We start from the raw sequence: 14461 nt of genomic DNA, 5'->3' as shown, positions 1-14461 counted from the left end.
GAGGACTTCAGAACTGTTTCCTCATTTGAACAGTAGAATGCATATTAAGTCTCTGTCATGTTTAATAGATGGCTGGGTACCAGCTTCATCCCAGAGCACCCAAGAGGCCTTTTTCTAGGCGAACTGATGAGGTGGTACATCTTCTCTCCACTAAAGCGTCTTCCCTCTTTAGTAGAAAGCAAGATTTTTGCTCGTCTCACCAAAACGTAAGGTGACCAATGACCCAAAGTACATGAAGAAGCTGAGGGAGATAACACAATACATTTTTTAAAAGAAGCAGAAGATGGGGAAAGGGTTAAGGAGGCAAAGCAAGGCAACTTAACTTCCAAGCAACGGTGGCGTAAGAATGTGGATAATATCTGGGTAAAGATTATGAACATAGTATTCGCATGACCAAAAACTAGTGGAGTGAAAAACTTGAAATGTTTTCAAGTAAAATAAATATTGCAATGTGCTGAAAGGATTATTTAAAAGTGGAGGCATCTGCCCTGCTATATGGGGGAACTTTTATCTCCTGCATCGGTGCTTCTAGGCTCTGTTTACCATAGCTTCTCAAGTGCAACCCTACAAATTGGGAGCTACTGAGCCCTGACAGGGAAGAAAAGAGAAGCCCTTTGGCAAAGATGTGATCTGTGTCTGCAAACTGGCAAATCACAGCCTACCTGTGGTTTTTTCTTGAGGCAATACCTCATATCTGGCATGATACTGCCTTTCATAACATTTTCTCTTTATAAGGTATAATGCCTAACATCAATTGTTTTGAAACAAAAATATACTGTCCATTCCTCACTTAAAGTCTTCTTAGTATTAATGTGTTTGTTAGACAAAAAGTGAGTTTCCCTTTTTGGATTAACAAGAGCTTCAATGGGTTTCACTGAAGAGAAAACACTTTTTTGAACATGCAGAGGAAAAAAGAAGTTAATTTTAGTTGTAATAAAAACTGCAACCTTTACGTGTTCTGAAATATCTTTCTCTTGGGCTTAAGCAAATTTTGTCAATCAGTTTTGGTTGTTAAGTGAATCATGTTCTAAAATTAGCTCTGAGCTTGTTATAAAAATAAAAAGGAAAAATTTAACCTGCCATCTCATTGGCCTAATATGCACTATATTTTCACCCAGGAACTCCATGTTGTGCTTGTTGTCCAAATATTCTATTCGAACCTACATATTTTTCTTACATGCAATCCATTAAAAGACAAAAATAAAGCTTTTCTAGTCCATGCAAAGGTATGAGGAAAAGTTAGCAATGGAGAATCCAACTATAGTGTGGTAAACTCAATCCATTCTCTTTCTATTTCTTATAAGTAAATAGAAAAAAATAAGTACCTTAAATATCACCTTGCAAAAACATAGACACATTTAATTAAATGAATATATTATCAAATTCACACGCACACACAGAACCGGAGCTACACATCACAGCAAGAAACCAGCAAAAAAGCAGTGTGCAAAGCCAATGAGGAAGTGCATGGACACACGAAGGCAGCAGCTGATTTTTGCACCTGGTAAAGCCATCATGGAAAGATCAGCAGGTCAGAAGCAAAGCGAATGAAGGTGTAGGATGCAGGCATGCAATGAGGATGCTGGAGGAGGGCAAGCCACTGCACACAGACTGATGGAGTTAATGTATGAAAAAGCTTACTTCATTTAGAAAGCTCACTAATTGGTCTACCGTTAAATAATCAGTTTTGTCTCCATTGCTGAAAAGAAATTTATTAGAAAAAGTAAGTTTTGGTATATGATGCTACAGGAGGTACGATTTACATGTTGACATTTGTTGATGATAATGCTACACTTATTTTCTAACCCTGAAGTAGTGGTGAACTCTTAAAATGGCCAGAGACTGTTTGTAAGGGGGAAAAAAAAATAACCCAACAACAACAACAAAGGAAAGAAATCATTCCCACTAGCTTACAGAAAATGTCTGCAATCCCTCTTTTGCATTATCCACAGGCATTATTATAAAAACAACATGTAAGTCATCCATTTGAAATAATTGGAATGAATGGACTTTTCAACAACATAATAACATTCCAAATCGAATCTTGTTAGTTCACATAACGGGTTAATACCTAAAGGAGCAAGTTAACATTGTAGGTAGTTAGTAAAGCCAATGCAGGGAGGGGAGGGGGGGAAGTTCCAGGTGCTACAAGTAACTTACGTAAAAGTTTCTCAAAAAATCAGAGCAAACTTTTACACCAAATAAACTAAGGGGTGAAAATGTAACCCTGACTAGATATTCCTAGATACTATCAGCATACTATTTGAAAATATTAGGACAAAAATGTTTTTGAAATCTAAAAATACAAGGATAACATTGATGTGACACTTTCTCATAAATGGAACTTACATTTTTTTAAAAAGATCCTCTATATCTGTCCGAGGACAAATCTTTTGTGTCAGTTCATAGAACTTTTCATAAGTAAATGCTGCAGGTTCAATTTCATCATTCTGGAAAGAATAGAAGCGTGTCATAAATCAGGGCACATTTTTCTCTCGTTGCAGGATCTACAGAATCTACAGGTTCATGAAGCAAAGTGATGACACTTGGAATTCCAGGGCCTTCGTCTCTGATTCTTGCTGATAGAGGCCAGGAGGTCCAGCCATTGGCCAGGCCTCTAGAACGTGGCACATGAAAATGAGCATTTCTAGTTACCATTCATCCATGGTTTGCATGTTCACACACCGGCCACAGCTGGGCTTGCTCTGGGAGACACTCCATAGAACAAATACAAAGAAACATTTTTTCCTTCTCTCCTTGAAGGAACAAAGCAAGTGCCTGCCTAAAAGATGATGACATCAAGCCCAATGTTTTCTTAAGCTTATTTTGTGAATTTTCACAAGACCACATGAAGGGGATGCTATAAGAGTTTACTCTTCATACAGAACTTCATATTTCAAATCAGATTTGTTAAGGCAGCAACAGGCTTAAATCTTTCTTGCAGTTAACACGTTAATTGCAATTATTTTAAATCCAAAGGGCCACAAACACAAATGGTATGTTTGGGGAGAGGTGCTTCATAAAATATCGCACAGCCATCCTGAAGAACTGAATTTATGAGCCATTTTTCATGCTGACATTGTACATGGTCCAGGCAATGTTGATGGATTTCTGTAAAATAAGTTTTCCATAAGCTGTGTGAAAGAGCAGCCTGGCGATCATTTCCTTTTCTTAATAAAGTTGACAACAACATTTGGAAGTACACTATTTGAATACTAAAACGTTTAGGTTAAAATGCCCAGAAAACAAAAGGAAGGAAGGATAGAAGGAAAGAGAATAAAGGAAAAATTGACTGTACTGTGTGTGACTGAATCTAATTCTGAATCTAACTGAATCAGTTTAATACAATCTTGTTTATTACATGAGAACATAACTACAAAGTGGTTTTAGAAACATTATTAGATTAATGAATACCTTTCCACTGGGAAGACCTAGCTCCTTGAGTGCTTGAAAGATCACCTTTTCTGTCTTCCCTGATGCAAAGGTTCTGGTAATACTAGGGCAGAAAAGAAAAAGAAATAAAGTTACTATTAATTCTGTTTTCTCTGATGCAAAGATCCCATTAAAACTAGGGATGGTGGGATAGGGGAGAAGAAAAAGGAAAATAAAATTACTTTTCATTTTTAGGTATTTTTCACTTCCGAAACTAGCTCCTGCAATGTCTCTCTGGTTACCAGAGCTGGCTGTGCCAGTGTGGTGACTTGATTCTAAGACAGGTGGTCTCTCTGGCTACTTGTGAATGTAAGATGCACCAGGGATACAGACCATTGGACAATAACAATAATAAATTCCGATCCTATCAAACTGCTTTCTTAGGAAAAAGGAATGTGGCAGATGGAACAGCATGTCTAGAATAAAACATCATGGTGACAATATCTTGACTTGGGGAAAGGAAGGAGGTCCCTTAGCACACAGCATGTGCCTGTGATTGCCCTTACCTGGTTTCATACTACAGCTGACATGCATTATCAGACATATATATATATATATATTTTTTTTTTTTTTGAGCTAAGCATCCTTTAGCTATTCTGACATGTCAGCTGCCTCAAGGATTGGGGACTTTATTATGAAAGTGACAGGTGTCAGGGAGAGGGGGTCAGGGGAACAATTATTCAATGTTTCAGCAGAATCTTGGCATTCCCCTGAGACACAGTATTTTTGAATAATGGTGGTGCCTTTGAATCAGTACTGTGTTCATCAAGGCTAGTTAGATGGATAAAACCTTAAGGAGCATATTTCCTGATGATGATAAAAGTAGAGAGAGACTCCTGATAAATGAATTGGTGACACTCAGAACAAACACTATTGAGGAGAGGACTTGGACCCTGGAATCCATACTTGACTCTGAGCCATGTCTCGGCCACCCGAAGAGCCTTCATTCACTCCCCGAATGGAGGCCCAGGTGATTTATCACCATAATAACTTAAAGTCTAAATCAGAAGTCCAGCCTCTGCTGGAAGACAGAGCTTACTTTCATCTGTGAAGCTTGGCTTTGGACCGCCTTCCCTGTGAGTACAGGAGGATCTGTAACAGCACCTCCCATGCCCAACTTTGTCGTGCACTCCACCGTTCGCGTTAAGTGGAAGGCAAGTTCCCAATGTAAGCAGTGACCGCCGTTTAATCTTGATGAGTGGGAGAAAGCACCACTTCAAATGCAGAGTACAACTTCCCAGAAGAGATTGGGAAGAACTAGCTGTAGGTAAACGAATTGCTATGTGTTTATTCAAAGCTTTATTGTTTCATACATGGTCTAAGAATACTTCAAGAAGTACAGTTTTAAGAATGTTTGAGACAGTTGTATTCAAATATAGGGAGGCCTATGAATCCTCTTTAACAAATCTGCAGACATGGTACAGCATATACGTATGACATTAAGTAAACCAGTTTCTAGGGTCAAGGGTGCTATGCCCACATTTTCCCACTTCTCTAGAGTTCATGGAATTTTCATACATTGGACTGAGTTGAGAAGCACTTTATCTGCTCTTTATAATAGGGGAAAGTGGCTATTCAGTGTGTCTTTTTTTGAAATAGAGTATGTATGTGTTAATGTGAGAGCTGCAGGTTCCAGCAGGATTTGGGATGTCTGGCACCTGTAACCAGGAGGAAACGCTCTGCCTAGCAATCTCAGGGGAATCTCAGCTAACTCAAGCTTCTGTTAGGTTTCAACAGGCCTCATAAAGGAGATGGAAACTGATGAACACGGTCATGAATGTAGCAGGTGTAGTGCCTGAGCCTTTCTGGTGAAACAACCTGGTGTTGGGGAGGGGGTGGAGTGGGGAGGAAAGGGAGAGTTCATAGGAGTAGAATCTTGGCTGGGGCTTGGGGAAATGCCAAGAAATAGGAAGCAGAACAAGGACATCTTTTGGGAGTAGTCTGTCCAAGCATTTGTGGGAGATAGAGAAACTGAGAGAAGGAGAAAATAGGGTGCCCAGGGGTAGGAAGGAGGGAAATCCACATGGGAATATATCAGTGAGGGCAAAGTCAGAGCCCAGAGACATGACAGAAAATAATAAAGGCAAGAGGTGGGACTTCCCTGGCAGTCCAATCGTTAGGACTCCATGCTTCCACTGCAGGGGCCATGGCTTTGATCCCTGGTCAGGGCACTAAGATCCCACCTGCCGAGGGGCCAAAATAAATAAATAAATAAAGGCAAGAGGCGGTATGATGGTCAGAAGAGCTCGTTCTCAGGCCCATCTTTTCACGAGGGGGCTCGAGCTGGGCAACCTCAACACAGATTTGCTTCCCTCATTCTAAGAGAAAATAGGAGCAAGGAAGTGGAAGAGACCATTTCCCTGGAGGTGGGGAGGAGGGGGGACGGGGCTCCTTTATTGCCTTCTCTCCAGGCAGCTTTCAGAGTCATTCTTGGGCCTCAAAATGGATTCGGCTTAGGGGCAAGTGGGTTGTGGTGCAAAGCTGAATTCTCTGAGTTTCCAGTTGCATTGGAGGCCCAGCATTTAACCAGGGTCCTGAGAGAAATAAACACACTTATCACAAGCTGGGGGCATTTCAGACACCATCGAAGGCGTTTCATGGGCATGTAGAGTGTGTATAAGGGATTGCAATTTATTCAACCCTTTATACACAGCCCCAAAGAATACAGTTTAGTGCTTCGTAGCTACAGGTGCTCAGAGTTTCTCTTGAAGCAAAACACACTACCTACCTGAAAGGAAATGCTAGAAAAGCAAATACCCTTAAGTGGTACCCAGTCCATCTGATTAAATTCCCTGTTCCAGCAGACCTTACAGGCAACCAAGACAGCAATGACCCTAGAAACTCATGGAGTCTCACTCTGCCCTCAAAGGGTCTACAATCTATCCAATGGTTTTAATACCATCTTCTGAAACAGTCAAGGAGTGTTCATGAAATGAAGCCCCCTGCAGAAACAGACCCTCGTCGTAGGCAGGCTGGGCTTTCAGGATGTGGATGGATTATGAGGGAGCTGGGCTGCTATGACCACCCCTGAGGTCTTAGCCCTCTTAATACATCTTCTCCCTTGGGACTCCTTCTACTCATAGCTGTTGGTTCCAACTCCGTGTTACAAGGAATGGGAAATGGCAAAAAAAAAGAAAAAAGAGTGATCAAAAGAGTAACCTTCAAAGCTTTGGTCTGAGTGGATAGGCAAACTAAGTGTGAGTTTGTAAGTTTGGAAGAAAGGCAGACTGCATAAGATGATGTACAAGGAAAGAAAAGAGAAGAGGGAGGTAAAGACTTTCTTCCCTTATCCTTCCTGCAGCTTCCTGGACATTAAATTTTGGTTACAGCTCACAAGGAGGGGCCACTCTCAAGCTGATTTAATGACCCTGAAGCCAGATCCCCTCTAATATTACACACACAATACACTAATAGTTTCCATTTTAAAAACTCCAGAATGATAGTGATGAAATGACATTTTAAAGTGTTTACTCTTCATATCCATTAAAACATTCAGAACAATTTCCATCTCGCCCTTGGCAGCTCATCCACACAAAGATTTATCCACTTTTTGCTGGCTTGGTATCAATTTTCCATCAACTCTGACAAACTGCCCCCAGATCACAGATGTCTTGTGTCAAACACCTGTTAATGCTGTCAGGCACCAAAAAGTTCACGTCAGAGAAAGCTGAAGAAGAAGACAAAATATCTAGGCTATTTCTACAAAAAACGGGGTAATGATTTTGTATGTGAACATGCTGTACAAAGATCTTTGGAATCAGCAAAGGCTTCCAAGCTTGTGTAACAATGGTTTGATTCATAGGATGTGTACAGATGACACCAGAACTGCTCATTAGGAGTGCTTTGATTATGATCTATGTGTTTCTATTTTGTCCATTTCCTGAAACTTATCTTGGGAGAAAAATCAGGAGAGCAATTTATGTAAAAACTGATCCAACCTACATTTTTGGTCTTCACACTGCTATCTGTGCTAAGTCTGGACTTATTACTTCAATACTGATTTTTAAATTAAAATGCAATATATATTTGGTAATAGCTGTAGGATGCTGAGATACATTAAAATAATTGTCCTGCTATTCTCAACAGAGCAAAGGGTTTTAAATAAAATAAGGATCAGTATAAAGTGCCTTTGCCAACAACCATCAGTCAAGGGTGCTAGTGGGGCTTTTTTTAAACTTCTAAAGTAAATGCAAAATTGACTTGCTAGTAAGTTATTAAATAAAAAGCAGAGAATCCTACATATAGACCACAATAGGTGCATGAGGTCAATAACCCTGGAAGCCCTCAATAAAAGGTTAAATAAAAAGAATACTGCCACGGTCTTCTTTATGATGTGTATGCTTTTCACTTGCCCATTGATACATCAGTTGTGTCACATGGATATCTTAGTCCATGAATGTTACAATACATGGAGTTAAGGAAAATGATGACCTCTAGGATAGTTCTGACAAATGTGAAAAGAATGACATTCAGGGAGTATGGAGATACTCTCAGAGGGATGCAGAATTGAAGCTTCAAGTCTAGGCAGAGACAGAGGGAAAGGGGAGGCAGAAATGGCTGAGTGTAATCTGTGGGTCTCGGCTCCAGTGCATTCCCTCAAATGCTGTGCAGCTGGTGACCTGTCGACCTCGTCTCTGAAAGATAGAGCGGTTCTAAGACATGACTCCACCCAGTAGTTCTGGGTTTTGTCTGTTATTTGTCGTTGGCTTCTTTGCTAAAGTGTCCAGGAAGAGGTCAACTTGAATGCAAGTCAGGAGAATTCTATAAGAGTGGGTCGGTATCTGGGGAACTCATGTTTAATTCAGGTTCCTGAATCCTAATATACCCCTGGCTTCATGTGGGCAGCAGATGCTCTGGGGCCCAGTTCAGTTTCTGGAATTTTCATGAAATGCTTACACAAACACCAACAACAAAAAAATACTTGGGGAGCTGGGTAAAGAATTCCCAACACTATTGTCGCAAGAGCTTCCAACTGGACCCACAGACCATGACCCTAATGCCGGAAGGAGTGGAAAGGCAGAAAAATGGGGAGCGTGAGAAATCCTCAGAGGGTGAAACACATCAGCTTAAGTACTGAAGCACAGGTGTGAAGGCCGTTTCTGGTTCATCTTCTCTTCATTCTTGACTCTACCCAGGCTTTCCTTCCATTTTCTCCCTTGTCTCTGTTACCTTGGGCAGGGTAAGGAGGGAAGCAACAGGACCAGCAAAGCCCAGAATGAGATGCACTGTCTAGAGGCATCACACTTCCTAGGACACGTCCATACACTTCCTCTGTAGGTGCACAATATAAACTTCTTTAATTTTAGTTAAAGGTTGTTCAGGGCAAGTAGGTGAAAGATACCTGAATCCTGAAAACCCACTTAGCTGAAGATTAAAAAATACTGCTACATTTTCAGATGTTCTCTAATTTATCAGAGTTAACGCTACCCGTTCCGAGGAAAAATGCAACTTTACGTCCATAAGTGATTTTTACAAACTGAACATAGCACTTGATGATGTGGTTCAAACTAAGCTTCCAGAAATATCTTTAGTTAAAGAAATTAACAAGTCCTTGTGGGGGGCTCTCTCTGTGGGCTGGTATCACAAGGGCTGACCCAGGCTGTGCAGAGCAGACAAGAATAACTGACTTACCTCCTAACTGGAATTTTCCCATTTGTGTTGGTCATAAATGCCAATTTCATCCAGCTGGAAAACAACAGTAACAACTGTTTTAATGTTTCTCGGGAGAAAGAGCTTCAATCTGGTTAAGAACTTTAAAAGAAAGTTCATTCAAACACAGAACATTTATTTGGAAAACCAGAGACAATTACACACTGTGAGATGAATTTACTGTTGTCAGATTTAGCAAACAAAAATATAGGACTCTGTTAGATCCGAATTTCAGATAAACAACAAATAAATTTTTACTACAAGTATGTTCCAAATATTGCATAGGACGTACTTATACTAAAACATTATTTGTTACTTATCTAAAATTCAAATTTCACTGAGAGTCCCATATTTTATCTGGCAATCCTAGATGAATGAGAAAATTGGGAATTTGCATGAGCAAAGCAAATTGTAGGCACTTATTTGGTGATTGGTTTCGTCCTTGATTGTTGTTCTTTAATAATCTACTAAGGGGGTAAGAAATGCAAGTGCATGGTAACACCAGCCAGCCTAGTCTTGAGGACAGTGGGGACCCCCTCCACCCCAGCCCCAGCTCCTGCTCTAAGTGTAGTGAAGTAAAGATGGAGAAGCAGGCAGGTGTGAGCCCTTAGTGACCTAATCCTCACAGCAACTGGTGGATGGACGGACACCAGCTCCATAAAGGGATCTGGACCCTTAATTTGTAACAGTCAGAGAAGTTCATCAACTCAAACTGATGGTGAAAAATGCTTTGCTTTCCCCAGGTGTTCATGACACATGGAGACCCAGAACATATATTTGTCCTTTGGTGCTTGGACTATTCTTAGCCACTGACTCCCATTCTCACTGTTTCCCGTTAATAACATTCTAACAATCTGCAGAACATGATGATTTGGTAAAGTTTCTGTCTTAAGTCAAGCTTCCTAGAAGCACACGTGACTACTTTTAAGGGGATGGTTTCAGGACCATAGGAGTGAGGGAAGCAGACAGGCAGGGAGGAAGTTATACAAAGCTGTGCTCTCAGCTGGAGCTTTGTCCTGACGCCACAGGGAGCTCTGGAGTGGGATTTGCACCAGGCTTGGTGGCAAGGGGGCTGGCCTCTTGTATACTGTCTCAGCCTGTCATTGGCTGTGGGCTTCCTTCCAGAAGAAGGGAGGAGTCTAGGGTCAGCCCTCCTTATCCATGGGTTCTGTTTCCGTGGACACGAAGGGTCAACTCTTAGGGACTCGCATCGGTGGATTCTGGTGTCAGCAGGGTTCCTGGAACCAATCCCGCAGAGACACCAATGGAGGACTGTGATCTCTCAGGCTCGGTGACTCCTGGTAGGCAGAGGGCAATTCTCTGGAGAAGCAGGCAGGTGTGAGCCCTTAGTGACCTAACCCTCCCAGCAGCTGGCGGATGGGTGAACACCAGCAACAGAAAGGGATCTGGGCAGGACACCAATGAAGGCAGATAAGATCTGGTGTCCAGATACAAGTACTTGGGTCACTCAGGCATAAGTGGGCATGCCAAAAGCCTGAGGTTCTATAACTTCAAAGTATCTGTTGGGTGGCTCTTTATTTTTTATTATTATTATTATTTCTTTTTTTTTTTTTCGGTACGCGGGCCTCTCACTGTTGTGGCCTCTCCTGTTGCGGAGCACAGGCTCCGGACGCGCAGGCTCAGCGGCCATGGCTCACGGGCCCAGCTACTCCGCGGCATGTGGGATCTTCCTGGACCAGGGCACGAACCCGTGCTCCCTGCATCGGCAGGTGGACTCTCAACCACTGCGCCACCAGGGAAGCCCTGCTCTTTATTTCTAAGAAAACATGACACAGCAACTGCAGAGGACAAGAAGCAGCTGAACAAAAAATAGGAATGTACAAGACTAAATAACTCCCCTCTGATAAGACAATGGGAAAAACACTGGAGGGATGATGTCAAAATCAAAATAACTAATACTGAACGAGGAGGGATGGGGAACCAGGCACCGGGTTAGGTGCTGCCCATGACCTTATTTCCTCTGCGTGGAATCTTATCACCTCCATTCACAGATGAGGACGGAGAGGCACAAGGTTAAGAATTTGCCAAGACTGACCCAGAAACGAAGTGGCCAACCTGGGATTTACAGCACAGAGGCCATGCTGTTAAAGCACCTGCCAAAGGGACCAGAAGTAAAAAGCAAAATGCCCGAAGGACTGATCTCTCCTCCCATCGCCCGGAAGTCCAAGGAATCCCACCCTTGGTGCTGGACCTGGGCCTGGCTAAGAGATGCCGGCTTATCCCTGCAGATTCTCAGTGTGGTTCTCTCCTGCACCTCATGACTGCCTGCCAAGGGCCCTGAGATAACAGGTGGCCCCACTCCTCCATGGATCACTGCTTTTTAAACAGGCTGATTTGGGCTTTGGCTAGAATTTCTACTTGAGTAACTTTCATGTCACCTGGAAAGAATAACTTCGTAGGGTTAAAACCTACCATGTCAAGCAGGTCCTCTCTGAATTTTGAATGCAGAGCTGGAGTAAGGAAGTTCTGCTTTCTGAATTTCAAAAGTACCTTTGGATCCCTGACTGGGTGCTAAACAGTCCCTGGGGCCAGGGCTCCTTTTCCACTGGAGCCATCGGTGCTTTTGCAAAAGTGCTTGTCTTGGCCACACTCCCCATTTCTCAGTGTCATGCAACAGAGACTCCAGCTACATCAGCACCCAAATACGGCCCCAGGCATGCAGAGCTATTTATCAGCAGACTCAGTCTCGGGACACAAAAGACAGGGCCCACAACCCAGCATCTTTCTGCCATCAACCATTCCTTTCAAATAGGTTTCAGGCTGCGGGCTTATCACACATGCCCTGCCAGGTGGCATGAAGAGTACAGATGCGTATTGGTCAACATCTTCTCCAAGGTCAGGAGCATAGAGGCGAAGGCAAGGAAGATGCTGCCTGGTCCATATACATAGCCTTCATCTCCTAATCTGACTGTTTGCTTGATAACAGCCAAAGGATCATGCAAATAAAACTCACTGTTTCTTGAGGCATGTCATGGGACTGACATTGTTGGCCCTGAAGTTGTGTATGATGGACCTCAGGCCTTCGACCCATTGCTGAAAGAGAAAGAAAAAGAGTGTTCTTGGTGAGCAAATCTGCCAGAGCTAAACTGGGTGTTTTTTTATTAGACAGCTCATGTCCATTTTGTGTAAGAAGAATATAAACTCTTCTTTATCTCCTTCCTGCCACTCAGCCATCCTCATTCCACATGCTCATATTTTATGCCTTAATAAACAGCTTTCATTCTTTCCAGGAAGATAAGTGTGGCATCTACAGTGTCATTAAACACTGGGTTGTCACGAAGCAATGCTGCCCACTGATTGACTTGTTAAGCCTTCTATTTGCAGCCTGTTTAAATATAAGCCCCTTTCAGTTGCTGGCAACATTAATTATTTCTCAAGCAACATTATACAATACGTGATGGCATACTTAGCTACCCTCATTATAGAGGATGAAGGCATTCGAGGTTCATCCATTTTATTGTGTGATACTATTTCAACGTAAGAATTTGTTACTTATCTTACCTGTCTGTGTCTTCCAGCAAAGCCTTAAAAAGTAAAACAGGCGTCGATGCCAGGGTACCCAGAGCAAAGCAATGTGCTTGCATGATTTCTGTATAAGGACTTGGACCTCGGTTTTAGTTCATAACATCACTCCATGGATTTGCAAGGAAAAGTGAAGAAGATTGTGCGTGGCAGTAAAGGAATTTGGGTTTCCAAAGGGCATTTTACTAGAAAAGGCTGGCGCATGAATTAAGGCCCACTTTGCCCTTGGGTCCAATAACCGATGCCAGTGAATGCCATACCAAATTGCTAAAAATGAGAGTCACACTCTTGGTAAAATGCTTTGAAGCAAATTGATACTGGGGGTTCAAACAGAACTGGGGCCCACACACAAGCCAGCACCTTACCTTCTTAGGTTTTTTGTATGACTGCTGTAGCTCTATGCTGAGGAAGGGAAAATATTTTGGAATAGACAGTAATGTAGACGTACAGTCTTCCTGCCCTGTCCAGCATGGCAGCCACTAGCCGCATGTGGCTAAATTAAACTGAATAAAGATTCATTAAATTAAATTAATTAAATTTAAACCTAATAAAAATAAAATTCAGTGCATCTGTCGCACTCATCACACTTCAAGTGCTCAAACCCAACATGGGCATAGCGCCTAACATATCGGACGGTGCAAATAAAGAACAGAACTCTTTTCATCTTGCAGAAATGAAACTTTGTTCCCATCAAACAACCACTCTTCATTTCCCTCTCCCCACAGCCCATGACAACCATCATTCTACTTTGTTTTTCTGAATTTAACTACTCAAGGTACCTCATGTAAGTGGAATCATGCAGTATTTGTCCTTTGTGGCTGGCTTATTTAACTTAATGTCCTCCTCAAGGTTTATCTGTGTTGTAGCAGGTGTCAGAATTTCCTTCCTTTTTTAAGGCTGAATAATATTCCATTGTGCGTATAGGCCACATTAGGTTTATCTGTTCATCTATCAATGGATCCTTGTGTTGCTATTATGACTCATGCTGTTATGAACATGGGTGCTCCAGTATCTCTTCAAGAGTCTGCTTTCGATTCTTTTCGATACATACCCAGAAGTGGAATTGCTGGATTGTATGGTAATTTTATTTTTAAGTTTTGAGGAGCCGCCATACTGTTTTCCACAGCACTTGCACCGTTTTACAATCTCACTAATAGTGCACAAGGGTTCCAATTTCTCCACAGCCTCACCAAACCTCTTATTTTCTGTTTCGCTTGCGTTTTGATAGTAGCCACCCTAATGGATGTGAGTCTACCAGCGAGTTTGTGCTTTCCTCTTTGAGCCCCAGTCATACCTAACAGACTTCTGAAGGGGGACTTGGGAGTGATACGAGGAAAATTTCCTTTCACAAAGAGAAAAGGCCATTTTCTGAGGACTGTAAATAGCACTGAAAGCCTCAGCAAGCATGATGGTGAAGTCAGGGTTCTGAGGGAGGAGGAAGAAATGAAATAGCAGCCTTGAAGAAATGCCTCAATTATTTTCCTCATCAGACCTTACTTCCTCTGTCAGGATAAATATGGGACTCTAGGGCTTCCTTGGTGGCGCAGTGGTTGAGAGTCCTCCTGCCGATGCAGGGGACACAGTTTCATGCCCCGGTCTAGGAAGATCCCACATGCCGCGGAGCAGCTGGGCCCGTGAGCCATGGCCGCTGAGCCTGCGCGTCCGGAGGCTATGCTCCGCAACGGGAGGGGCCACAATGGTGAGAGGCCCATGTACCAAAAAAAAAAAAAAAAAAAAAAAAGGGACTCTAACTCCCTGGGGACAATCAAATATCCTGTGATTGGCCAAACAAACCACAGGCCCACACAGAGTTTCCCAAGGAGGGACAGAAAAAGCA

General features: G+C 42.4%; 1 protein-coding gene across 1 annotated transcript in view; it reads right to left on the bottom strand.

Moving 5' to 3' along the window:
• The window catches only part of PLCB4 (phospholipase C beta 4), a 419470-nt gene that overhangs the window by 93772 nt on the left and 311237 nt on the right, over positions 1-14461 (bottom strand). Inside the window, exons 8-12 of the mRNA XM_060031226.1 lie at positions 12056-12135; positions 9064-9117; positions 3415-3496; positions 2350-2450; positions 1642-1699 (exon numbers count right to left, since the gene is read on the bottom strand). Coding sequence (XP_059887209.1) covers positions 1642-1699; positions 2350-2450; positions 3415-3496; positions 9064-9117; positions 12056-12135 — 375 coding nt within the window. The remainder of the gene's footprint in view (positions 1-1641; positions 1700-2349; positions 2451-3414; positions 3497-9063; positions 9118-12055; positions 12136-14461) is intronic.

Source organism: Delphinus delphis, chromosome 15, assembly GCF_949987515.2.
Source record: "Delphinus delphis chromosome 15, mDelDel1.2, whole genome shotgun sequence".
Classification (NCBI taxonomy): domain Eukaryota; kingdom Metazoa; phylum Chordata; class Mammalia; order Artiodactyla; family Delphinidae; genus Delphinus; species Delphinus delphis.
The sequence above is the reverse complement of the archived record's forward strand: the minus strand, read 5'-3'. Positions and strand labels throughout refer to the sequence as shown.